The sequence below is a fragment of the Periophthalmus magnuspinnatus genome, chromosome 16, assembly GCF_009829125.3.
Source record: "Periophthalmus magnuspinnatus isolate fPerMag1 chromosome 16, fPerMag1.2.pri, whole genome shotgun sequence".
Lineage (NCBI taxonomy): Eukaryota > Metazoa > Chordata > Actinopteri > Gobiiformes > Gobiidae > Periophthalmus > Periophthalmus magnuspinnatus.
The window spans coordinates 12,237,936-12,264,516 of NC_047141.1; the positions used below are offsets into that span (position 1 = coordinate 12,237,936).

Here is a 26,581-nt window from a genome sequence, read left to right on the forward strand (position 1 = left end):
TACAAAGACGCTTTTCTCTAAAATCTTTGACAAAAGGATGTTTGGAAATTGGATGATAATTTAAAAACATTGCAGAGTTGAGATCAGGTTCCTTGAGCAGTGGTTCATTTTGCTAAAGGAGGAGGTAATGCCAAAATAAAGACTGTTATTGATGATCTCCCGAACAAAACGGCCAATGACATGTTTAAAAAAGCGAGGTAGGACTAAGTCTGTGGGACAGGACAATGGTTTTAATATATCAGTTATCCCTGTGAGCATAGGCACAGGCTCAAACTGAAATACAGCAGAGCACAGTGCGGTTAGGTCAGTGTTAAAAGCAGAAACTAATGTAAATATATTAGCTCTAATAGCAGCGACCTTATTGTTAAAGAGTAAGAGGAAACATTCACACTTTTCACTCGTCATTTCCAATGCCCTGGATGGATTGGGGTTACAAACTGAACCAATTGTTTTAAAAAAAGAATGCAGGATTTTTGATATTTCCTAAAATCAGGTCAGAGATTACTTTGTTTTTTCATCCTTAACAATGCATTGATACATTCTCCACCAGTCTCGAAGAATTTGGTAAAATACTTTTGAGTGCCATGAAGTCCGCCAGGTAGAATGAGCCGACTTGTTTGCATCATAGATCGCACACAGATTAACATTTTCTCCTATTTTTAACAACTCATGGCAATCATACCCCAGCAATGAGTTGATGGGCCTTGTGACAGTCATTAATCAGATAAAACTGAGCAGAGCCGAGCGTCAAACCAGGCACCCCGGCACCATCTTCAATCAATCTCAATAAGAGCAAGTAATAGAAAATCTACTGTTGTTACTGTGAAATGATAATATGAAGTTCTGCAGTTTTGAACAGGAAGTCAAATGAGTTGTTTCTATTCTTAGGCCGTTTTGGACCAATATGACAGTTTACAATGAAGGAAATTTGAAGTAAAGGTTTGCATATGTTATAGTTTCATTATATATACCCCCAAAATAGCAGAATGTCTTTTTTAACCTAAACCCTAGCTGTAATTTTTTGAGTGTTTGTACAAATCTAAGGCATTACAATTATTATTCACTTTAATTGTGCTGTCATGTGTGACCATATAGGGCCATAATATCCAACCTTATTTTGCACATACATAGCCTTATGTTGAACTTACTTTTGTATCGAGTTTGCGCTCTCACTTTTGTAATTATGTAGGCCACTAAAAAGAACTGCAAAATCACTCATTTGTGACACTTTCATCATCATTACCCCAAAGCTAATTAGAAATCCCAGACCTTCTAAAATCAAAAATTACCAAAAGTAAAAAATTACAGTTATTAACCCATTTTCTGCATTGCCCTTTGTCTTCCAATTAGTCGGTCATTCTACAATCAAGTGTAAAACTTTAAACTTCACCAACACTCCCCCTATGCGCAAATGAGCTTGTCCTTGGTGAATTAAAAAGACTATAGTACCTTTGTCTCTGTAGCGTAGTGTAGCGTTATCCATATGGAGTGTTGGGAAAATACTTTGAAAATGTATTTAGTTACAGAATACTGAATACCTGAATTATTATTATTTTTTTATAATGTATTCTGTTACATGGCCCAATCAGAGTACTGTATTCTGTGTACTGCAATATTTTGGATGGTGCAATAATGGGAACTGAGCAATGAGTGTAGTGTGCAATTTTTTATTTTTGGAAATTAGGCTTTGACTGTAATCCAATGTGTTTATATTCATGTTATATCATGTCTATACATTAGCAATCATTGCCCCCAATCAAATAAATAAATAAAAATTCTGAATACTTGGAATACTTTTTAACCAAGTTGCATTATATTTCAGTAATTTTATATATATATATATATATATATATATAGATAGAGAGAGAGAGCGAGAGAGAGAGAGAGAGAAAAATCCTAACACTGTCCATATGTATTGCTACTGCAGTGAACCAAAGTATTAGCGGTTGATGGATAAGCTAGCATTCAGCTGTGGCACTGCCCAAGTCAATTTGTTCCATCCACTCTATAGCTCTACTTATCTTTATAAAGTAAAAGTTAAACCGATTAAATGAATGAGGAGACAAGAGATGGGAGACGAGGTACACAAGGGGGCTGTCCGGCTGTCTATGGGCGAGCTAAGTGATTGACAGCGTGTGACCATGACGCTATCTCCACTCATCAAGCTAGCAGCGGTGTGACAGAGTTTGACTGATCGGGACTGATGTGTGTGAACAAGGATGCTATAGGGATGGGCAGGAGGAATTTGCATCCTGTAAGTGTTATGGTTTGAGCTGGCGATTGCTCACAAAATAACCTCTGGTCCATTAGATAGTAAATATAGGCCAACCTACTTATGAAGCTGTATTGCTAAATGCTAAGTGATTCTTGGGTGCATACTGGAGTGTCGTCATGGTATAAAAATGTCAAACTTGATTTCGATACTAAGAAAAAGGCTCATTGCTAAATACCAGTTTCAATACCACGGTGATAATGAATAAGGCTCTTACTTTTCTACACAAACTTAACAGGACAATGTACAGTCACATAATTCTCGAGGGCAAAGATCCTAGTACAAGGAAGCTAATTTCTATCTGCAGTCGTTAAAAAGAAAGAGTGGAGGCGAAGGGGACACAGGTGCTTTTAGTGCAACAATAATCAACGTACATTCCGTCAGTCGTTCACACTTCTAGATATCTCACATTACATCATATTAGCTCAGATATAGCAGCACTGGTTTCATGTTAAAATGACAATATTATAACTAGTCTAGTATCAACAGGTAATATATAAAAGGTGTAACAGTGCTATGTAGTTTTCTGTAAAAGGTTGTGTTCTATAAATCACTTCTTTGTTGCTCTAGAGCAGGGTGTCGAACACATTTTCACTGGTTAATTAACTGTTTCTGTATTTATTATTTATTCAAGTTACAAATATTGCACATGCATTTGCCTAGATGTAAAAATAAGGCTGTGTAACTGCGTATATCTCCTGATTAAATGACATTTTAAGATCATCATACCTTTAAATTTACCCTGTCGAGGGCCACATAAAATGATGCGGAGGGCCACATTTGGCACGCGGGCCTTGAGTTTGACACATGAGCTGTAGAGTCCCGGAAAGGTCCAAATGTAACGAAGTTTGTTTCAGTATCAATACCTGCTCAATCCAGTGGCCTATCCAGTCTTGATACTAGTCAGTATCTTGTAAATGGATATCAATGTATTTTGCAACTCTAGCATATTGTTCAGTGATCTGGCATAAAAAATCCTAACAAATGCAACCCTTGAGATGTCATAATCCAGGAAGTACTGCTGTGTCTGAAAATGTCGTAATGAAATTATAGCAGCTATTGTTTTTCACTGCAATTGAGTGGCTTTTCTCCTTGTCATAACAGCAGAATATACCACAACAGCAATTCTTGCACCTAACTCTGTCTCACTATGGCGTGAAGCACAATTTCATTTCCCATACTGCAAAACCTAAAATGCAAAGGTGTCAGTGCAGTTACAAAACTATATATGGGACGACAAATATGACGTTTGCAAGATCTATCTAGCACAATGCACCATTTTGCTCAATACTGCTCCAAATGCATCCATACCCCTCTCACAAAATGGAGAGCGGAACTTTTAACTGGCTATAGCGACGACAATCTGCTGCGTCGGAGAAAACCCACCCCCAGCTTTGGGCTCGCAGGTGGCAGAGGCGATGTCAGATGCTCGCTAACGGAAAACTAAACAAACATTTGTATCCGCAGGGGTTCAAACTTGGCACAGACGTCCACCAAGCGCACTTCCAAGTCCCCTCCAGGTTCATCTGTAGCTTTCAGAATAATTACAGCCCCAAGTCAGTGCATGAAGCCATGACAACACTTCTTCAGTTCGAAAATACTAGCGTCCCCCAAGATAAGACAAAATGAAATTCTAGATGTTCCAATCTTGGTGCATTAGGAACAATATCAAGTCATTTAAATTAAAGGGACAGAGGCGGTTTTCCAAGAAGCATGCCATTTCTATAGTAACCTGGATTATCTAAGGACACAAAAGAATAGCTACGGTGTAACAGGTGGTGCTCGCAAGTAGGATTTAAAGGGGAATGATGCTTCTTATATGGGTACAATTGTAACATCATTGTAGCTGTGTAGTTGGTCATTGTAGTTGTGTCGTTTGAATCTTTCAAGTTTTGTATGTGCACTTTAATCATCAGCGAAAAACACTTACAAACTCATCACCGTGAATAATTAGTATGCTAGAAATGCATGGTAAGTAAGGGATCGCTTTGGACCACTGCAAACCGTTTAAAATGAACTACTTTGTTTGTTTTTTCACATTTTACGTTCAATTAGGTGCAGCTCTTTCAACCAACCAGTATGAGTGACCTTCTTCAAGTTGGATAAGAATCATGAAACATCAAAACATATAGAAATTTAACTTTTCATAATAAGGCTTCAGTGGCAAGGTAATTCCAGCAAACTAACAGAAATGAGGCTTCCGGTCTTCACCATTGACCATCACCCATCCCTCACACATCTCATTCGTACTAGGCAAGGTCGGTGAAGTGTTCTGCCTAAGAGCGCAACATCGGTACGCATTAGAGCCACTGCGGTACCTGGTATTCCTAGCAGTCTCTTATCTAAGTACTAATCGGGCCTGACCTTGAGACCCCGGAGATGTCCATATATTGAGTGTAGTTGGTCGCTCAACCATGCACAAAACAGTCCAATGTCCATCGAAGAAAGATATCATTAGTTCATTTTAACATGACGTTTTATTTTTGGTTAGCACCTAATGTTATTTCTCAATCTCATAATTGCAGTCACACTTATCAATGTACCCTAAAATGTTATGGCTGATAAGGACCCATTAGCAATAGTCTCGCTGCTGAACCTTGAAAGAGAATCATACTAAAATGTCTGGGAGTGCCTCTTGTTCTCTGTATTATTCAAAACCGCGCTGATGCAAGGAGTGGGGTTTTAATGGCCATTTGCTGCAATTTGGACTTGTGTGCATTTTAAAGAGGTCACGGAGACGGTTGCAGTTCACTGGGCATCTCTGTTCACATCATTAGTCCGATTATTGCCTGTCAGTGCGAGGTACGCCACTTTGCATCACGCGGTAACTAAGACGGGAGAATTGGACGCTAATGGTGTTGGAATAAAGGATTTTTCAAAAGGATGGAATCTGCAAGACAAAAACTTTGAATTTTTGAAACTTGATTTGATATGACTTAATTTTCTGTAGCACCAATGGTAATGAAGTACAACTAGTAAAGTACTGTACATAACTAGAATTTTTAGGTATCTGTACTTAACTTAAGTCAGTTTTACAGTAGATACCTTTTACTTTTATTTCACTACATTTGAGAGCAGGTATTTGTACTTTCTTTTGACTACTTTTTTAACTGGGCTGAAAGTAAAAAGTTTTTTTTTTGTATGATTTGAGGGATTATTTTTTGCCATGTTCATGGTAACATGATCTGACTAAAGGTTTCGACTTCAAGCTTGGGCTTTGAGTAAACAAAAATAAATACACAAAATTCTTAAGAAAAGTTAATTGATTTGTATTGTTACTTTTGATCAAAATATGTAAAAATTTTAATCAATATCACTACATTTACACTTTAAACACTAGGGTGAAATACTTGAAATACGAGTACTTAAAAACTTTTACTTAAGTAGATTTTTTCACGTGATACTTTTACTTTTACTTGAGTAACTTTTTGCCTCTGTATATGTACTTTACTTGAGTAACAAAATGAAGTAATTCATCCCCCACTGGTTATTACTTTACTTGGAATGGTCCATACTGTGAATTTCCATTATTGTTGATTAAAAGCCATGTTTTTTCTTGTCTGTTCCAGTGCCAGCACGGATCGTCAACATCTCCAAAGACGTGTCAGTGAATGAGGGTGAGAACGTGAACCTGTTCTGTCTGGCAGTGGGACGACCAGAACCTACGGTCACCTGGAAGGTCCACAAATGTAAGCGAGCACAAGTCTTCTGATTTAACCAACAGAAAGTTAGAAAATCCAACAGTGAAACAGACATTGGTCAATGACAGACAAGCAGATTGACATTCATAGAAAACAAGCTGTCCCAAAACATCCCATGTCCTTAGACCCTCCTTCTGCAGGAAAAAAACAAAAGAAAGAAAAACAGTGGAAAAAAGAGAAACCTCGACGAGAACCACAGTGAGGGAGAGATACACTCCCATGGACAGGCAAGGGGCAGATGTCCAGTACTAACACACATACATTTCCTGATAAAGTTCAAATTTTGGGCCAGAGCCCACTCAAGGCTAAAGGACAGGGGTCATCTGAGATATGGTAGGGGTCATATAGCCAGGTGAGGGAAGGGAAGGATCCGGGCCCACAGAACAGGATCAGGGCATAGGAGGGGCATCTAGGGTCCAGTCATCACCGGGCGGTCAGCAGCCAGACATCTGAAACAGTTGCGCCCTCAGAGGGGAGTGGGACAGGGAACAACTTGTGAATAGCAATGAACAAACTTCAGGTAAACTGAATAGTGAATGTTGTTGACAGAGAAAACAGGACGAAACAGAAGACACTGCTAAAGTTATCATACTTCCTCCAGCATACAGTAGTTGCTCCTAAGGCAGCTTAGCTAAAAATGGGTTTTATTTCTGCTCTTAATTTTTATTTCCTGTTAAGAACCTGGCTTGCTGCCTTTTGAACCAGTTTTTATAGAGCTTTTAGGGGACGCAGCTAGTAGGAAATTACAGTAATCTAGCTTCGATGTAACAGAAGCATGGAAGCATGGTTTATATGTGCTGTGAATTGGTCAAATAACAGTCCGAGGTTCCTCACAGCAGCGCTGGAGGATACACTCACATTGTCCAATGTGACTGTCTAGTCAGAGTGTCACGGGCCTTTGGGGCCTAGAACAATAACTTCTTTTATCAGGGTTAAGAAGCAAAAAATTAAGTTTCTTCCAGGTTTTTATGTCCTTTAAGTTGTCTGTCTACTCGATCAGTCTGATGCAGTTTTAGTACAGCTTTGTGGCATCAGCATAGGAGTGGAAGTTAATGATGAACTTTTTCTGATGATATGACCGTCAGCATGTAAAGTGTGAATAAAATAGGACAGAACATTACATTAACAAGTTTGAAGAGCAAGGCCAGGGTGGACTCAGAGCATCAAAAACAAAACTTATATAACAAAAACTTATTAAAATTTATTCAACATTGTAATATGTTGTTTTTGGTAAATATAGCATTTTTCAAAAATATAAATATGTTAACACTGAATACTCCATAGATCTGTAATACCCCTCTTTAAACAATCCATTATTAACTTGCTCATCTATGATCTGGATATGGTTTTCTTATTGCTGTACCTGTTTTCAATGATGTGGAAACTCTAGCATTCCCTAATATGACTATTCACATTCAAAGCCAATGATAGACGACATAATCTGTTATTGCATCTTTGCATTCAGTCTCACATGGTGCTTGTAAGATACTTCTGGAGCCATAGCTGCCCTGAGGCGGACTGATTGAAAGATTTGGCACCTAAAGTCACTTGTCTCTCTTTGATGTTGAGAACTATGACAAAGGAACAAACTGTCTGAAGTTGTCAGAGGTAGCTGTTTCTACATGACTCTCCCCCGACATCTCTAATTGGATCACATTTTTATCTCATTATTTCATAAATATGTGCTTTTACTATACTGGAGTAGACAGCGTTAGAAGAACTAGGATAAAAGTGCGATAAAGGCACTCGAAATGAGCAAACATAAGGATTTGAATGAGTACGATGCGTTGTGTAACAAGTAGCATCTCTAACGTATCACATCAGCCTCTTCTGTGGACTGTGTGATAGCAATTATTGTTAGCTTGGGTTGATAGATGGTAGCTGTAGAGCGAAGCATTAGCAATTTTCCAGGTATCTTTCATTCTTATAATCAAGCACTGTTCATCTTTGTTTATGTGCTAGAAGCTTACAAGATGAATAAAAATAAGGACAGATTGATTCACTGTAGAATCTCCAATTGCTGTGGTTAGTGCCCATCTAATCTAAAGAAAACCTGTCATTTTTCTCGTCTGCGATCACAGTCCCTCTCCTCTTCCTCTCTGTACAAGGCTGATCAGAATTCCGCTCTGGTATATGTCTTTAGCCCTCCTTCTTGTGTCATCATTCTAGAGCCAGCTGCTTAATCTCCCCCTCTCTCTCATTCATACACTCTTCTTTTCCCCATGTCCCTACGTTTTGTCCCAAACAGCCACACATTATACCTAATTATCCCCAGCACGCCACCAGTAATCAGTGGCATCTGTCTTCATCCGCCCCGTCAATTAGCATCACCGCACCGGCGCGTGCTAACTTTTGCCGTTAAATTAGCTCTATTTTTAGCCGTTAGCGTGACGCGGGGTGGTCGGCGGTGCTTGATAGATGAAGTGCGGACAGTATGATAAGATCGGCGTTCGATGTAATGGTACCCTTGTCAGCGCTAATGTCCAAAGTCAGTCACAGCGTGGTGACTCGGCCTCCAGAGATGATATGATTTGAGGCTTTGTTTAAGCGGTAATGTGCCACTGTGTCATCTGTTTGGCACGTGGACAATATTGCACTATACTTAGACTGTGAAAGGTGCACTGTCCTATAGCAATTATTGTTAGCTTTGGTTGATGGATGGTAGGCGCAGAGGGTGAAATGTTAGCAATTTTCCAGGTATCTCTCCACTCTTATACAATTAATTATACAAGCCAACTATTATATTATATATTATAGGTGGGTGTTTTGATTTTATATATATATATATATTTATGCATAAAATTTAAACACCCACCTGTTCATAGTGTAACATAATGTTTATCTGACAAAATATTATGACCATCTTCTAATAACTCGAAATGCTATGGAACAGTATCAGTGGTAGTGTAGTGTAGTGATATGCATGTGGACATTTAAAAAAACATCATTGGTAGAGCAGTCAGATGCACTAACCCACAGGTAGGTGGTGCGATTTGTTTATTTATTTTTATTTATATTGTGACATGTCGTGGTAGCTTGAAAGTGGGTTTCTTTGGGTAGGGTTAGGGTTGGATTAAGGTTATGAGAAAAACATGTGATATTCATTAACTATGTTTACTATTGCAATAACAATATTATTGCAGTATTTTAATATACATTTGGTACAATAAGATCAGTTAAATCAAGACCAACTCAAGTCTAATGTAGAATCTATGAGGAAAATCATGACTACAGTCTACATCTTTGACAATTTTCCTTTCAACAACAGTAAAATTCTATAAAATTGGGAGCCTTGTGTTACTGTGATATATGTATTACAGTTCCAAAGCTGTGCACATAATTTGAGAAGCATTGCTCTACATAGTGACCTAGAGGTCAGTGTTGTGATAATGTTGTGGCTAAGTATACAGGCACACCAAAAGACACATCCTAAATGTATTTCCCTATATGTAGTTCTGCTCAGACTGCCGGAGGACACTGCCTTATATACAGTATGTCCTATAAGGGAATGTCCACCAGTGATCTGAGCAGAACTGAAGAAGCTGCTTGGATGAGCAGCGAAACGTCTTCACTTCTACAACCTTTTGTCCAGCTGACAGAATCAAAATTTTCTTTTACTATTATCAGAATTCTTATGTGAATGTTTTCATACGCAGACAGTCAGTTCTCCAGTTATGTGATGTTACTGGTCACGTAAACGTAGCCATTAAATTTGTATATGATACAAACACCGTTATGTAGAGGCGCTCCAGTGTGGCCCAATCTGACAGAGGAGCTACAGTGGCTCAAAGTACCAACATTAATAGATAAATAAATAAACCACAGCTCCACAATGTGCCCACAATTCTCAATCATTTACATTTACATTTGAATTTGGATCATCTTTTATAAGTTACAGGTTTTAAACAAGTTCATTTTCAGTCTGTTTTTCTTTTTGGGATGGACAATTTGAATCTTGATTAGATAACAAAAATTTGATCAGACATTTATATTAATTTGAGTGACTTAAATGAATAACTTTAGAAAAATACTACTCTATGTGGTCTTACACTTTTTCTGATACAGCTCAAAATCATTCTAAAGTTATTCAGGTAAGATTAATTTCTGTCCTGTGAATGTGACTTTTTTAGTATCAATACCTGCTCAAATGAGTAGTTTTGCTACAAGTTTTAGTATTGATCATGTGATTTTTGATACTTTTGACAACCCTACATTTTTCACCAACAGAGTTTACTAGAGAACCTACTCAAACATCTAAAAAAAACCACCCACATATTTCCTCTACTGAAGTATCTATTTACTTTTAGTTGCCTTCACGCTAGCTGCATCTCCACTTGGTTAGCATCGTCCGACATGGCTCCTGACCGCTGGGATGGTTCTGTTCTCAGGTGTGATTGGGTAGCTTCTGACAGCTCCTCTATGTGGATAATAGAACATCCGTGAGCACCGAGCCTTCAAGCTATTGCACGTTTTACTTCTCCTTTGACGGGGGAATAAATTGGCCGCTCGCCGCATAGACTTTGACCCCCGTGGAGAAAATATCAACACTCAATTTACTTTCTGTCCATTATCTGAAAGCGAACTTCGGAATTTGGGAGATATAACAAGACAAATAATATAGTTTGGGCATGACACTAAAGTGAAAGGCATATAATGGGGCTATCCGTGCTATCTGAGGTGTGCACGGTTGGTTTTTCACAGCGGAGAGCAGAGACTTGGTTTTGAAGACAGGAAAACACAGGGCTTCAAGGCAACGTGGTAATAAATAGGTCAGTGTGGACGTGTGCTAAACAGAACGTAATTATAGACCTTGTTATTGCAGATGGCATAGAGGGGTAATGCAGTTCACTGGAAGCAAAACAAACCTAGCTAGCGTAGCAGTTCCTAGTACAAATAGTACAGTCAGAATTGCGAGTTTTCCGAGGAAAGGGGAAATTGCGTCAGAGCTTTCGAGATGGTCAAACATAACCAAATCAAATGTGTTATATATAATATGCTATGCTAGGTTCCATTAAAGAACTATTTTAACGATTTAAAGACGGGGTATTATGCTAAATTAGCTTTTTGGAGCCTTCTACCATGTTATGATGTTGTTCCCTCATCAAAAACATGCCTGAAGTGGTTTTAAAAGTGTCTTTATTTAGCTACTTTGTCCCTAAATTAAGAGTTGAACATTTATAACAAACCAAACTGGTGCCTTTATTTTCCCAAGGTCACTCCCGCAAGCGTTAGCAACAGGTTGATTGACAGTTTTGTTGCTATGCGCCCGCTTCTTGCCAAACTAGCGGTGTGGGCGGGAGGGGGTGTGTACCTTTTACAGCCGCGTTCCTGATTGGCTCTTTGGTTTCACGCTCGGATTTTCAAATATAGCCCCTGGTTGTAGATTAGCCGCTATAACTGCTAGCCTTGGTGAGTTTCATTTGATTGTAACAAACGCTATGGGTGATGTCACACTCTACTCTACTATGCAGTTACACTTATATTATACAGTCAATGCACAGTGCTCTAATTATATTATAGTTTTATGTTCTAGATATATATTTTATGAGTCTTGTCACCACTCCCTCCACCGCGCCTCGAGCCAGATTCAGACAGTACCGTGCAGTCAGATTAGTTTATTAGTTTTTATGTGAAGGGCCAGCTCATTGGTCACCCATCATTGAGAACAAAATCAAACATATCTCGCTTTAGATGACCAGAGTTTAGTGCTTCGCTCATTGATTCTGCAGAAATCCGTCATGCTCTTCAGTCCCCTGTGATGTTTTTTTTTCCCTTCCTGGTTGACTAATCCACCTGTCACTCACGCCTATCTGAACTCAGGGAGTCATAAACGGTGATCGGACTCACATCTTCGTAAAGTGCTGAAGGAGTGTGTGTGTTTTGGACCCAGTGCAACCATAACTGTGTTCATTTTGGAAGAACTGTAATAAAACGTTGACTTTATTTATGTGACAGTACTTGACCCATTTATGTGGCCAGGCTCAATTGTTCTGTAAGGCTTACGGCAGTGATGTACTTGCACCCTATTTCCTCTGCGGGTCAGTTGCTTTTTCTGTTTTACTCTGCTATGTATAAAATGTCCTTCCTGGCATACTTTTTCAACCTATGTACTATGAGTTTGGAGCAAGTGCTTACAAAGAACATCTACACACACTCACACTCACATATACATTTAGATTTACATCATTTTTGAGGACATTGCATTGACTTACATTCATTACCTGAAGACTAATCCTAGCCTTACTCTTAGTCACTACTTGCCTAGCCGTAATCTAAACCCTAACCTTATTTTAAACTTCTTAACTTTAAAAGCGATGTACCTAATTTTTGTTAAAAACGTGAAAAACACTAGTTCATTTTAAACAATTGATCCTAAATTATTCCTGATCTTACCTTATGCATTCCGATCATCCTAATTATTTCTCGGGATGAGTTTATGAGCGCGTTTCACGACTTTCAGAGAGGTAAAGTAACAATCAGCATGCTAGCAGCACACTTCCTGATTATCACACAATAAAAAGCTTTATAATTTGATGCAGACAGAAAACAGCTTGTCTGACAAATCCAGAATATCTCTCTGTAGTTTTTATACAGATCTGTCTGTCAGTCTGCTCCCCCTGCCCTTTGCGTCTCGAGCCTGATCAAACATGATCGTCCAATCAGGTCTGTTTTTCTCAGTGACACATGTGCTTATTGGTCATCTATCATTTACAAACACAATGACATTTCTCTCACCTCAGATTAACAGAGATCAATGGTTTGCTCATTGATTCTGCAGGCATCCAGAATGTTTTTCGCGTGTCCCTTTATGATATTTTTTGTCCCTTGTAAGCGGCCATATTTGTATTGATACGACTTGACGATGCATGTCCCTGACTGGCTAATACACCTGTCAATCACACACTACTGAAAACGGGGAGATTCAACTGTGACCAGTCTCACAGCTTCATAGAGTTTTGAAGAAGTGCGTATTCTGGATCCCAGGCAAACAGCTGTCTTATTTTTACCTCAAGATCTGCTTATATGACATATCTGCACCGTAATGTATAGGACAGGCTCTTTAAATGATCGTGTTCATTCAGTAATTTACGTCATGGGGACCTTGTTTCATCCCCATAAGGGAAGCAGGTCTCCATGATGTGAGTGTGTATACAGATTTTAGTCCTCCACAATGATAAATACCTGTCTGTACACACTCTCTCTCTCTCTCTCTCTCTCTCTCACACACACACACACATATATATACCTCTCCTGCATATAGCTTAGTAAAGGGAGGTGTCCTATCCCAACACCTGCAGTCCCTATAACAAACTGCATCTGACATCATGGAGTGTCCGTGCTTGTCCTCACTCCATTCTCCTCTGTCAGCACTAATCTTTTCTTTCGCTGACTCCCCCCCTCTATCCCTCCCTCCATCCCTCCCCCAAGGCAAACCACTCCGCCTCTACCCTGTATAGCGCTCCGAGGAACAGATAGAGGAGCCCCGCAATGCAATTCCGAAGGAGTTTCTCTTCTGCGACCGTAACCGTTGGGTGCAAGCCTGCGACCATGGGCGGTGTATCGGAGAGGGAGGAGGGGGAAGAGAGAGTGGAGATGGGGTACGGTATGGAGAAGCCCAAAAGAAACAGCAAGGATCTACAAGCCATCTGCTCCCATTACTCACACTCAGCACGGGAACAGGAGTTGAGTGGGAAATTGCGGTAGAGTGAGGTGGTAGAATTGGTTTAGTGCTTGTTTGATATCTGTGGAGTACGGCGTTCAAGATGTGTTACTAGTGTTGTGTTCAATGTGGATGGAAAAACAAAATAATTGAGAAAAAAGGGGATATTATGCAGAATCAACTGTTTGGAGCTTTCTTCCATGTTACAAAATTCCCTCATGAAAAACATGCCTGAAGAGGTTTCAGATGTCATCCAGGAATGTTGGAGTAATCTTGCGATCTCTCCTGAGCTTTATTCAGTCCCTCTTCACGGCTGGCAGTATTCTTTCCAAGAGCCACACGATAAGCTTACGTAACTCATGCTTCCACGCAACAATTTTCCATAAATATATAAAAAAGCAGGACACTACAACCTGACAACATGTGCAGTAGTTTCATTAGCAGAATACATGGTAGTTGTGTTGTGATAGCACTCTGAAGGGGGAGTGACTTAGCATCGGGAGGAAAAGGAGGGGCAGACCATCAGAAATAAAACTGACACTTATTAATGTTGTTTTTGGCAATAAAATATGGTAATCTAAAATAAACTTAAAAAGTATCAAATTGAACAATACTGTCAGATTTTCTAATGACATCATCGCAGGGAGCTTTCATAGGCTCCTTGTATAGTATTAGTTTATTTATTTTATTTTACAGGGGCCATGAACAGGAGCATAAATCAAAGTAAGTTTGAAGTGATGCTTTGTACCAGACTATAGATCTTGGAGCATCTGCATTTGGATAATAGATTCCTTGATATCCCTATTTCGTATGCACATTTTCTACTTACCTAGTATGCTGTAGCAGAAAGCTTTGTTGGAAGTTTGTTGTGTTCTCATGCAAAAATAATGCCAACCTTATGTTTGTACAACTTTTGCATCTGAGAAAGCTTTTCTAAAGCTATACACTTGCCCAAAAATGCATGTATGTGAATAATGATGTGCCAAAGGGGAGCTGGGAACACAGGTAATAGCTGGAATACCTCTTTCACGGTTTGAAAATAAGCTACCGCAGCTTTAAATGCTGTTTTTGAATGCCATTTAAAGAAAGACATTAGTGCTTCTAAATATACTTCACCTGTGACTCAATGGTTAGTGCATTTGCCCACGATTCTGACTTTGACTGCAAACTGCTAAACAAATTGTTGATCACTATGGCAACAGTCCTATTTTTCATAAATGTGAAACCTATGGATTGGTTGCAAATCTACACAAAGCACTGCAATTGATCACCATACACCAGAGACCTCAGACACGACAGGAAGGACCAATATGTATTTCCAGTAGTGGAAATAGAACCATAGTCCTGCTGGTGACAGGGTTGACCACTCTCCTTACACGTCTTCACCAGTTAACAATCGCACCAGCAAAACAGTCCATTATCATGACCCATCCCCTCCACATGTTCAAGACAGCACTACGCTAGCTGTTTGATGCTAACACAAGCTAGCAAGTGCTAACGCTAAAATACAGGAACATGTGAGTACATCAGTGCTTCAAGCGTTACCTCGGTTTTGTCAGGAAAGGTTAAATGGTTATACGAATCTGGTGGAACATACAAAGTGCAGACAGAAATAAGTTATAATGATTTTTAGCTCAAGGCAACAAATGCGATTTAAGAGATATGACACCACACTAAGAAAATGGAAAGATAAAACGATACTACATACAAATAGACACATGAGCAGATAAGCGCATATAGGAGGTTTTTAAGGCCGTAAGATAATGATTTAGAAGTTGCTGTAGGTGGATAATGTGTTTTGACTAGTGTGTTTGAGAAGATTGTAGGGGCTGTTTAAATGTACAAGACAGATTCATGAGGGCCTTAAATTAATAATAAGCATACCAGATACAAGTTTTATAAATAAATTATGAAAAATCTAGTTTCATACCAGATCCCCAAGCCACAAACAAAGCAATATGGTCTATTCCGTACAGTGTAGTGAACTCAGCAGTGAGTGTTATATTGGAGAAACAAAACAGCCACTCCATAAAAGCAACTTGGGACCCCAGTCTGCTGTTCACCTCCATTTTTTTGACACATGGGCCACAATAGGTTCTAAAATTTGACAGAGGGACCGGGCCAGGAGATATATATGCATATATTACATTAGAGATTTGGCCTGTAACATGTAGCAAAGCATGAATATGCAAGGCTCATTGTACAAATTGTTTTCCAAATGTATTAATTCAGTTAATAATGAATTTATTAAATTTCAGTTGAATAAACACAGCAGAATAAACACAGCTGTTTTAATATAATTTGGTCACATTCGGTGAGCCGGATAAATAAGACCAAAGGGTCGTGTGTGGCCCCCAGGCCGTAGTTTGCCAATGTCTGCACTAACCACTCATTTGAAGATAGTGAGGTACAGATCTTAGCCAGAGAAAAAAAAGGTTTGAGTGGGGTGTTAAAGAGGCAGTTTTTATTAGGAAAAACAATCCATCTTTGAACAGGAATGTCAGGCTTAGACATCATCTATTTCCTATTTATAACTCCATCTGCAGCCCTAAATCAAAACAAGGAAAACAATAGTGCTAGCCAGTATGCTAATAGATGTGAGAGCACCCATTAGGGGCCTGAACGATTATGCAAAATATGACTCAGGAACAGCTCACACTTGTAGTTCAATAGACCTTGCCAAAAAACAGAAACTGTATGCAAATAGATGTGGTAGTTTCAATGCAGTGTCCACCAGCAAGATGATCAGAACTGAAGAGTGGACAAATGTCTTTTGTCCAGTTGACAGAAATGCATTTTTCTTTTGCTACAAACTAAATTAGAACTACAAAAGGTGCATTGTAAAATGAGTTTTTTTGCCTTGTGAGTATAGCATTGCTTTGCCTGTTACACACTATGGTATTAAACATATCCAATTTCCAATTATTCAGTTACAGGTGTTTTAATTGCTAATTATTATCTCTAAAAACATGCATCCTTACCACCAGCATCATCTCTCCACAGATCTGACCTGTAAATTGGCCTAGTGGAGTCACCTGGTTGTCTCCAATGAGAAAGATAAGTTTAATGTCACACCGTACAAGCATAGATGGACTGATGGTGGCCCCACTGGAAGTTACCCAGTGCACCTTTAAGTTCTTGAATTGCCCATCTGAACAAAAAAATGCTAGAGTAACGCTTTTATAACAACTTGAAAACCCCACTGTTTAGATTTTAATCCAGATTTTAAAGTGCATATGACAGGTTTGATAAGTAATTTCACTAAGACATTAACATAATTTCATTTACGGCATTGCTAACTGTTACCTAGCAACCATAAGCCAGAGTCGATGGGCCAGGAAACACGCCCATGATCACTTCCCATTTGGAACGTGGCGGGTAGCAGGTTAAGTACGTCCATTAATTTATACAGTCTATGTTTAGAACTCACTGCTACTTTCTGTATTAGTCCAAGAACCAAACCCTTCCACTGCGATTATTGTGCTGACTTTTTTTTGCTTTTACTTTTCATTAGTGTAGACCTGGAACCATTACAACTTTGAGGTCTTTTGTTTCAACTTTTGTTTAACTATTTGTATAGCACAATTCATACATAAAGTAATTCAAAGTTCTTTACAGAATAAGAAAGACATTAAAATCACAATAAAACAAATAATAAATAATCACAAATAATCATCATAAAATTTATATTAAAGCAAAAAGTCATAATACAAATCTTTCAGTCGTATGCACAGCTAAACTGAACTGTTTTGAGTCTGGATTTAAACATTGTCAAAGTAGAGGCCTGTCTCACATCTTCATGAAGACTGTTCCAGGTCTGAGCTGCAAAAAACTGAAACACTGATTCCCCATGTTTAGTCCTGACTCTGGGCACCAGCAGGAGGCCGGTCCCTGAAGTCCTCAGAGTGTGAGATGGTTCATATGGCACTAACATGTCAGAGATGTACTTTGGTGCAAGGCCATGGAGAGACTTATACACAAGCAGAGCTGCTTTAAAGTCTATTCTCTGAGCCACAGGAGCCAGTGCAGAGACCTGAGCACAGGACTTATGTGCTTATACTTCCTAATTCTAGTGAGGACCCGAGCAGCAGTGTTCTGGATGTACTGCAGTTGTCTTAATGCTCGTTTGAAGAGGCCAGTGAGCAGGCCGTTACAGTCGTCTAACCTACTAGAGACAATGTATGGATAAGTCTCTCTAAATCTGGTTTTGACAGTATACCTTTGATACCTTTTGCAATGTTTTTAGCTGGTAAAAAAAAACCTGCAGATCTTATTGATTTAATGTGGTTGTTAAAGTTCAGGTCTGAGTCCATTATTACTCCTAGATGTCTAGCCTGAGTTGAAGGTTTTAGAGAGAGAGACTGGAGGTGACTGCTGACACTTTCTCTATGTTTCTGTGGACCAAAGACTATGACTTCAGTCTTGTCTGAGTTTAGCTGGAGAAAGTTGTTTTGCCTCCACACACTGATCTGTTGGATGCAGTGGCAGAGTGAATCCACTGGTCCATATTCACCAGTGAGACATAGATCTGAGAGTCATAGTTATGGTAGGACACATTATTGCTGCGTATTATCAGGCCTAACGGCACCATGTACTGATCGAACAGCAAGGGTCCCAGGATTGAGCCCTTCGGCACCCCACAGGTCAGGGAGATTTCCTCTGAGACACATTTTCCAATTTCAGCAAAGTACTCTCTTTGCAAGAAAAAGGTAGCAAAATAATCGTCGTGGATGGGTCTGGGTCCGGGAATATCATTTTGTACTTTTCTTCTCAACTTTTTCCCCACAAACTGCCACTTAACTGATGTAAAACTATGATAAATATTGTACAATAAGTACTATCCCACCAAACCAAGTACCAATTAGAAAAACATGAAAACCTGTCATGTGCACTTTCTCCACACAGGCTGCTATGTTTCAGTCCATCTATATTTCTCTATGAATGACAAGCTTCACAGCCTGTTTCAGTCCTTTGTTTCAGTCCTTTGTTTTAGGCCCACATCACACCTGTGAGCTGCTGAAGTGGTGTATAGAATAAAAATGTGCTAAAACGCTGAGGAGTCAAGTGTCTGGCGTGTTAGAGAGGAAGAGATAGAGCTGGACCTTTCGGGTGTTCAGTCCCGCGGTGGTCAGGAGAGAGAGTATGGGATAAGTGGATGATGAAGGAGTCATTTGGAGGAGAAGCGCAGGGCAGGATCGGGTCTGTGAATTTTGAGTAAAATGCTGAAAGAAATGATGGCCGTAATCTTTCAAGAGTATTAGTAGTAGTGGATTTGCATTGTAACGTTATAGACTGTATATATAAATGGACATAGCTGACCTACTAGCTGCCATGTTCCAACTAGGAAGTGATTCAAAATATGAGCATTAATAACAGACAAATCAGACGCCTTCTTTCCCCAAGGCTGCTCCCGCTAGCGTTAGCAACAGGTTTGATTGACAGCGTTGCTAAGCGTCCGCTCCTGCTAAACCAGCGGTGCGGGCAGGAAGGGGTGTTAACTTCAACACTCTTGCCCCAGATTGCCTTCTTGGTTGCTAGGATACTCAAGGTCAGAATTCCAAATTTCCAAAAACTGAGCCTCAGTGAGCTTTATTTGACTTTATTTGAAACCGAACGCTACGGGTGACGTCACTTTGTCCACTTCTTTATACAGTCTATGGTTAGGTATATTCAGGTATAAATATGAACTATGTAAGTTTCTGGTAGTTGTTTTGGTCAGTTTTTCTCTATGGACGTGTTATGTGTGACTTAGAATGTTCCACAGTATGACATTTAACTTATCTTGTGTATTTTATTTATTCAAGTACAGTGTTATATTGCTTTAAAATACCTTGAAAATCATGCACTCTTACTGTAAGCGGGGTTGCCTCTCCGCAGATCTGATCTGTAAATTGGCCCGGTGGTGTCATCTGCTTGTAATTATGGAGATATACAAGTTAATGCCATACAAACCAATAACATCTCCATATAGACAAGCAGGTGGCAAACCCTGTACCAGATAAGTTACATAGTGAACCTTTAAGGCAGGGAATATTACAAGGCAAAACCAAAACAGCCATAGTTTCATTTTTGTGTTGTTTTATTTAGTTGGGTTATTTCGTTTATAGATAGACTTTTAGTAGCTTGGTGCCAGGATTGATGGAACTGAACTTTTTGTTATCCAGTAACTCAGCACCGGAGAATACAATATTGATTCATTTAAAGACCCACATAAAATTTCCAGAGCAGCACCTCATGTTTGTGCTCGTTTTGTTGAGATTTTTAATTGGTTGTTTGCAGTGGTGGAACGTAATGAAGTAAAACAAGCAAAGTACTGTACTTAAGTAACAATTTTAGGAATCTGTACTTTACTTAAGTACATTTTAAAGCAAATACTTTTTAACTTTTACTTTGCTACATTTGAGAGAAGGTACTACTTACTACTCCACTAGAGCTTTGAACAGGACTGAAAAGTACTTTTTATTTGAGACCTCATGAAAAGATTGAGGATTTCTTTTTAACATGTTCATAGTCTGAGCAAACAAAAAGGTCCAAATTAAAAGCAGTTCTGTTGAAAAAAATCCATCACAAATCTTTATCAAAATCATTTGAAGTGTTATAAGACCTCAAAATCGTCGTGAAATACTTTTACTTTTTACTCTTTAAGTACATTTTTAAACAGGTACTTTAATAGTTTTACTTAAGTACATTTTTTTTATTTGATACTTTTACTTTTAGTGGAGTTTTTTTTGCTCCAGTATCTGTACTTTTACTTAAGTTACAAAATTACATACGATTGGTGGATTGTCGGTTTGACCCCTGCTCCTGTCCACACATCATTGCCTTATCATCGGTAGCTGTTTACAAACACCGAGAACTCTGAGTGCACTAAACAACCAAATTAAATCATTTTTGTCAGACCACCCTTACTCCAGTCTACATGCAGGGCAAAGAACCGAATAGGTGCAAACGGGAGGCTGGAAAACTGCTAATAAAAATGTCTTGCATAGATACAACCACACGTTTGCCAGAAATACATAATTGACATCTCATTTACTTTAATTACTTTACTCATTTACTATTTTACTTTTACTTTAACGTAACTGTTTTACATCACTTTAACCTGGTTGTTTCTTACCCCGTGCAGTTGAATGCCTCTCGTAGTTGCGACGGTCATCCAAGTTCCAAGTTCTGGCTTCTTCAGATGTGTTATTGGGACCTTTGAGATTCCTTTCGTGACACCTCAATCATAGTTGTCTGGTTTACATGCATTGAGAAAAATCAGACTTGGCCAGTTATCCAGTTTTCCATAGTGAGTGATGCATATATATGTGTGCGTACCACTTTATACACCTAACCATTCACAACACAAATTACATCTCCCTTGGTCTGCACTGATTTCTTTTGTCCTATTGTATTTCTTGGAAGTCTCTGGCTGCTGTGTAATTCCTCCATTGCTGCTTGTCTGATTCTATCTTTTCCCTCCTCTCCGGGTGCGCCGCGCGGCTACACTGAGATGTCACCATGGAGTTGTATTTATTAAACTAATGGAGTAAGTGAAAAGAATTGTGTGGAGCCCTACCTCCTGTGTAACATAGTGGCACATAGTCACCACTGCAAATAATGCTCTCCAGCTCAGTAGCCAGCGCTAATAATCCTCTATATAATCTTCAATTAGCCGCGCGGCGCTAATCTCCAGTGGGAATAATAGTGGCGTTTAGCGTCTGTATTTTTCCACTGTGTTTGTCTCATAATAGTGAATCATTGTGCAGGTTCAAGGGACTAATGATTCCTTGAGGTATAGAGGGACAAGGAGAGTCTGTCATGAAAGCTGGGTTTGAAGTTTGTAATAGGATTGTGATGCAAGCTAGCGGAATGCAAATAAATATGTCTGTGTATTGTTGTTAATTCATTGGATTTTGGATCGCTTGTGTTTTTGTATTTAATTAAGGCACGTTTGGTAGTTTCTCTTGTTTTGATAGAAAAGTAGAGGGACTATGAGCAGCCTCAAAACTGGCATTGACTTAAAATAACCTTCTCTGCTCTACCAGTCGAGCCACAAAACATATTTTATACCTGATTTTCACTCTTTAAAACATGACAAACACAGTTCGCTTAAACAGTTTGCAGCACTCCAAAATATTACCTTAACTCACCACTTACCTTATACATTCCAAGTATCATAGTTATTCACCATGATGAGTTTATAAGGGCATTTAAGGACTTTCAGAGACCAGATCGGAGTTTTGCAGTCATGGTAATGCTAACAGTGCACTTCTTGACTATAAGAGGATAAAACACTTTATATTTAGATGCAGACAACAGAGAGACACAGGAATAATTCTAAAGCACTGCAAAACGTTTCAAATTAACTAGTCTTTTTTTCATGTTTTATAATAAGACAGTAAAAAGGGAAGAACTACAGTGTCTTTAAAGATGTTTATTAGTTGAGAATTTACATATGTATGCTTTTTTGTGATATCACATGCTCCTACTCGAACCCATGGACCCACTTACACAGATAGAACATGCAAATTCCATACAGAAAGGCTTATACAACCATAGACTGCATATATAAATGGACATAGCTAACACGCTAGCTGCCACACTCCAAACAGGAAGTGATCATGTTCACGCTTCAGGCTCCGTCAGCTCTGGACTCTGGCTTCAATTCACTTTACATTGAAAAATTGTGACCTTCCGCCAAGTTACAAATCCAAATATGGAACTTGGCTCCAGATTCGCCCCTGTAACCGCTAGCCTCGATGAGCTTCATTTGACTGACGCCAAACGCCATGGGTGACGCCACACTCACTTAGTCCACTTCTTGTGTCTACAACCTTGAAATCAAACCCAGGACGATCTCCCTTTGTACGGAGGTGACCAAAGTTGTTACATAAGTCATCAATTCCCTATGCATTCATCCCCACACTGCACAACTTCACACTCAAAGCAGTAATTAAGACGCTGACTTTAGGCCTTTTATATAACAGCACTTATACTTGGCCCGCCTCTGCTGTAATGTCCCACACTTCTTTAACCGGGTAAAAGGCAGAAAAGTGTTAATGCTCTTTGCAGGCGACACGGAGGACATCTGGTTGCTAAGATTTGCAGACGCGGGGGTGATCTCTAGCTCTCTCTTCCTCTCTCCCTCTTTTTTCGACTCTTGTTTTCTGTTCCTACGGCGATACTCCAAACTCCAGTCGTATCGTCCCAGAGCAATAAGTATATCCCATTCGCTTTGGGAGTGCGGGTTACGGCAGTTGTTGGCCAGACGGACTAATTTGGTTGGGGATGCACAGGGGACTTAGTCAACATGGTGTAGTGGCTGTGTGTTTGAAAAGCTTGGAGCAAGGACACAGGCCTAGTCCAATTTAAATTGATTTTTAAAATGCAAATAAACCCAAGAGCTACGATTGAGGTGTTGTGGTTTACGTCTACCATATTCCAACAACACATCTTGAGAAGGTTTTTTTTCAAATTCTAAGGAATAGACTTAATACTCCATACCGATTCTGATATCACAATGACATTTACTGATTCTTTAAAGGGCCCATATTATGCTATTTTCTGATCTATGAGCTTTGGAGATCTAGACAGCCTAATAATAAAGTGTTACTCAAACATGTGTGGATGAAAAAACACAACTCCAGGTCTGTTTTTGATGAGGAAACAACATTATAACATGGCTTAAAGCTCGCAGGAGTCAATTTTGCATAATATAGGACCTTTAAACAATAGAATGTGTGTGTTATGTTAAAGTGAAAGAGTAAACTACCGGGGGCTTCAGTGTGTTTATTTGTTCTGATGTCTGAAAATCAAAAGCTCAGTGTAAATGAGATGTTTCTTATCTATGTCTGCCCGAAATGTGGTTATGCATATGCTAGCTGTTTTATTCATCCTAAATTGCTACACACCTGAATATCTCATGGGCCCCCCACTCACACCTATTCAGTTCTGTGACCTGCATGTGGACCGGGACAAGAGTGGTTTGATTTGAATTTGGTTGTTTAGCGCACTCGGAGTTCTCGCTGCATTTAAACGTAGCGTCTGTGTGTGTGTCCTTGCAGTTGGAGAGAAGGGACAAAAAATTCCCCTGATGCTAGGAAGTAATGGTGTTATGACAGCTCTGGTTTTACTTTGTTTTATTTATAAATGTGCTATCTTTTTGTGAGAGGAATCTTTAGAGGGTTGCGGTCAAGTCGGTCGTTTTTGTAATATAACTGAATTGAAAAGAGCGTGCTGGTTGGCTAATGTCGTGTTAGAATAGTAGATTGGCAGCCAAGCTTTTGTCAGTGTAGTTATAGAGCAAATTTTTATGCAGTTGAGTCTTTCCATCACAAAAGCCAACCTTGAAATATGCTTTATTTTTGAATAAATATGTTAAAAATACTTACCTGAAAGAAAATTTTAATTGCACGTTGTACACAGTAGCAGCAGAAGTACAGTTAGGATTGCTTGAATCGGCGAATTGGGTCCTTGACATAAAAAGACTTTGAGTAGATGGACAAATTAAAGATGCTATGTAACTGATGGTGGGTCTGCTACCTGCTTGTCTACATTGAGATGCCCATCCATTTTTTTCCCCTTATCTGGGGCCGGGTCACAGGGGCAGCAGTCTAAGCAGTGACTCCCAGAACTCTCTCACCCCAGACACGCCCTCTAGCTCCTCCGGTGGAACCCCAAGGCATTCCCAAGCCAGGCGAGAGACATAGTCCCTCCAGCGTGTCCTGTCTTCCCCAGGGCCTCCGGACATGCCCGAAACACCTCCCCAGGGAGGCGTCCAAGGGGCCATTGAGATGTAATAATAATTATTGTTTTGCCAGGAATCCATTGGATTAAACATATCTGTCTACAAAGTGGCAAGCAGGATATGTCACTATGTCAAAGTACAGGTCAGATCTGTGGACAGGCAAACACGTTCACAGTAAGAATGCATTATTTGGGCTGTAAAATCACCTGTTGTTAAATAAAGTTAAGAGAAAGTTAAAGAGATAACATGTCCATGAACAAGTATGAAGGTGGTGTATGAGCAATTTAGCAATATCTCCCGGCCCGTTTTCAAACACTCCTTATGGTTATGTGTGTAATCCCTAAGTGGTCCATAGTAAAAGCCAAACGTATAATATGTTAACTGGACAAAAAGTTGTAGGAGTAAGGACGTTTCACTGCTCATCCAAGCTCCTTCTTCAGTTCTGGTCATATTGCTGGTGGACACTGCCTTATATTTGTCTGAAGAAATGAGCTATCTACACTGAAACTATAAACAGCTATTTACAGTTTCTGTATGTAGGCTAGGTCTATTGAGCTTCACTAAGTGTGCACTGTGCTTGAGTCATACTCATTCAACTTCTTTTAGTTTGAAGTATGATTCTGTCCAGTGCTCCGCCCACAAGCCTATATCACCCATGCTCCCGCACAACAATTTTCTATAAATAAACAATCACGATACAAAACAAAACATCACGACTTCATAAACCTGATTCGATGTGCAGTAGCTTCATTAGCGAAATACACACTGATTGCAATGTGACAGCGCTGTGAAGGGAAGGCAGCACCAAAAACTAAACTGAAACTTATCAAACATGTTAATATGACGTTTTCAGCGAATTTCCAAAACAATAAAAGGGTAACATGGTGATCTAAATATGTCGTGTTAGCAATGAGTACCCCATAGATGTGTAATACCTCCTCTTTAAAGTCCCTGTAAATGCAGAAATGTGTATCCACTACAAAAGTGGACATATGATTAAATCAGTTACACTCATATCAGTTTCATTTTTTCCTATAGTCATTAGTGGCCTATTTGCTTGTGACATCAGAAATGGCTTTGAGTTTGAATCTGCTGGCATATGCTTTTGCACAGATCTGATTTCTCTCATGTAAAACGCTCTAATCATAGTCTCTTAGTTAGTGGCCAGTTAATTGGATGGTCATTTTGGTGATTTTTCGATAGTAGAAAATGGCTTTGCTGTTGTCTATTGATTGAACATTAGTGGGAAAGCAGTGGTTTTAATATTTATCTGGCAGAGACGTGTAGAATTTTCCACCATTTCCATCTGATTAATTTTGCCTGTTGCTGCCGCAGGCAACCAACCCTTGAACCTCCCAAATCTGTGCTTAAGACCAATTAGTGCAGTTTTGTTTTTTAATAGCGCCAGATTGTTTTCATCATTCATCAGTTTTGTATTTCTTTGTTTTTGGAGTCAAACAATATGGCCGTTCAGAAGAGGAATCCTTGTTACAGCTGATTTATAGTACAAACGTCTCATAATGATGGATTATAGTGATAAACAACTTAAAACAACTTTACCCCAACCAACTTTTCCACATTTTGACCTTTCAGATGGGCTGCTGAGTGACGGTGAGTTCCTGGACATCACAGAGATCAAGAGGCAGCAGGCGGCGGACTACGAGTGCGTCACCCACAACGGAGTAGCCCCGGCCGACCAGCGCAAAGTCCGAGTCACCGTCAACTGTAAGTCCAACCATCGCCACGGGAGTCACTATGTACACTTTATATATCCAGTCATCTATTTTGCTCTCCATAGGGTCAGTTGCTCTGTTCATATCAGCGCCTCTGGCAAATAAAACTAAATTACTGTTTACCTGGCTTGAAATGTTGAATCTTTTCTTCAAATTCTGAAAAGCTGAATCATCCCCGTGATGTTTTATTCTAATCTTAAAGTTTTTTGGGGTTTTTTGTAGATGAGCAAAAGTCTATCTAGCTCTTCATTTTATAATTATTCCAAGATGATTGCATAATTTATGAGTTTGTAATTTGAAATTTGGGGCCCAACTGGAGTCGAGGTTTACATGCAGTTTAGAAATGATCTTGGAGGAGGTACAAACAGAGTGGGAAGAGTAAGCAAGAGTAATACACAACTAAATGTTACTCAAGTAGAAGTAAAAGTATAGCGTATTCTGAAAAGTATGATTTCTTCTCAAAGTTACTCAAGTAAATGTACA

The 26,581-nt window shown here is 39.3% G+C and overlaps 1 protein-coding gene across 1 annotated transcript in view; it reads left to right on the plus strand.

Annotated features, from left to right (window-relative positions):
* Positions 1 to 26,581, plus strand: part of iglon5 (IgLON family member 5) — a 298,544-nt gene that overhangs the window by 250,723 nt on the left and 21,240 nt on the right. Inside the window, exons 4-5 of the mRNA XM_055227545.1 lie at positions 5,842 to 5,961; positions 25,959 to 26,090. Of these exons, the coding sequence (XP_055083520.1) occupies positions 5,842 to 5,961; positions 25,959 to 26,090 (252 nt within the window). The remainder of the gene's footprint in view (positions 1 to 5,841; positions 5,962 to 25,958; positions 26,091 to 26,581) is intronic.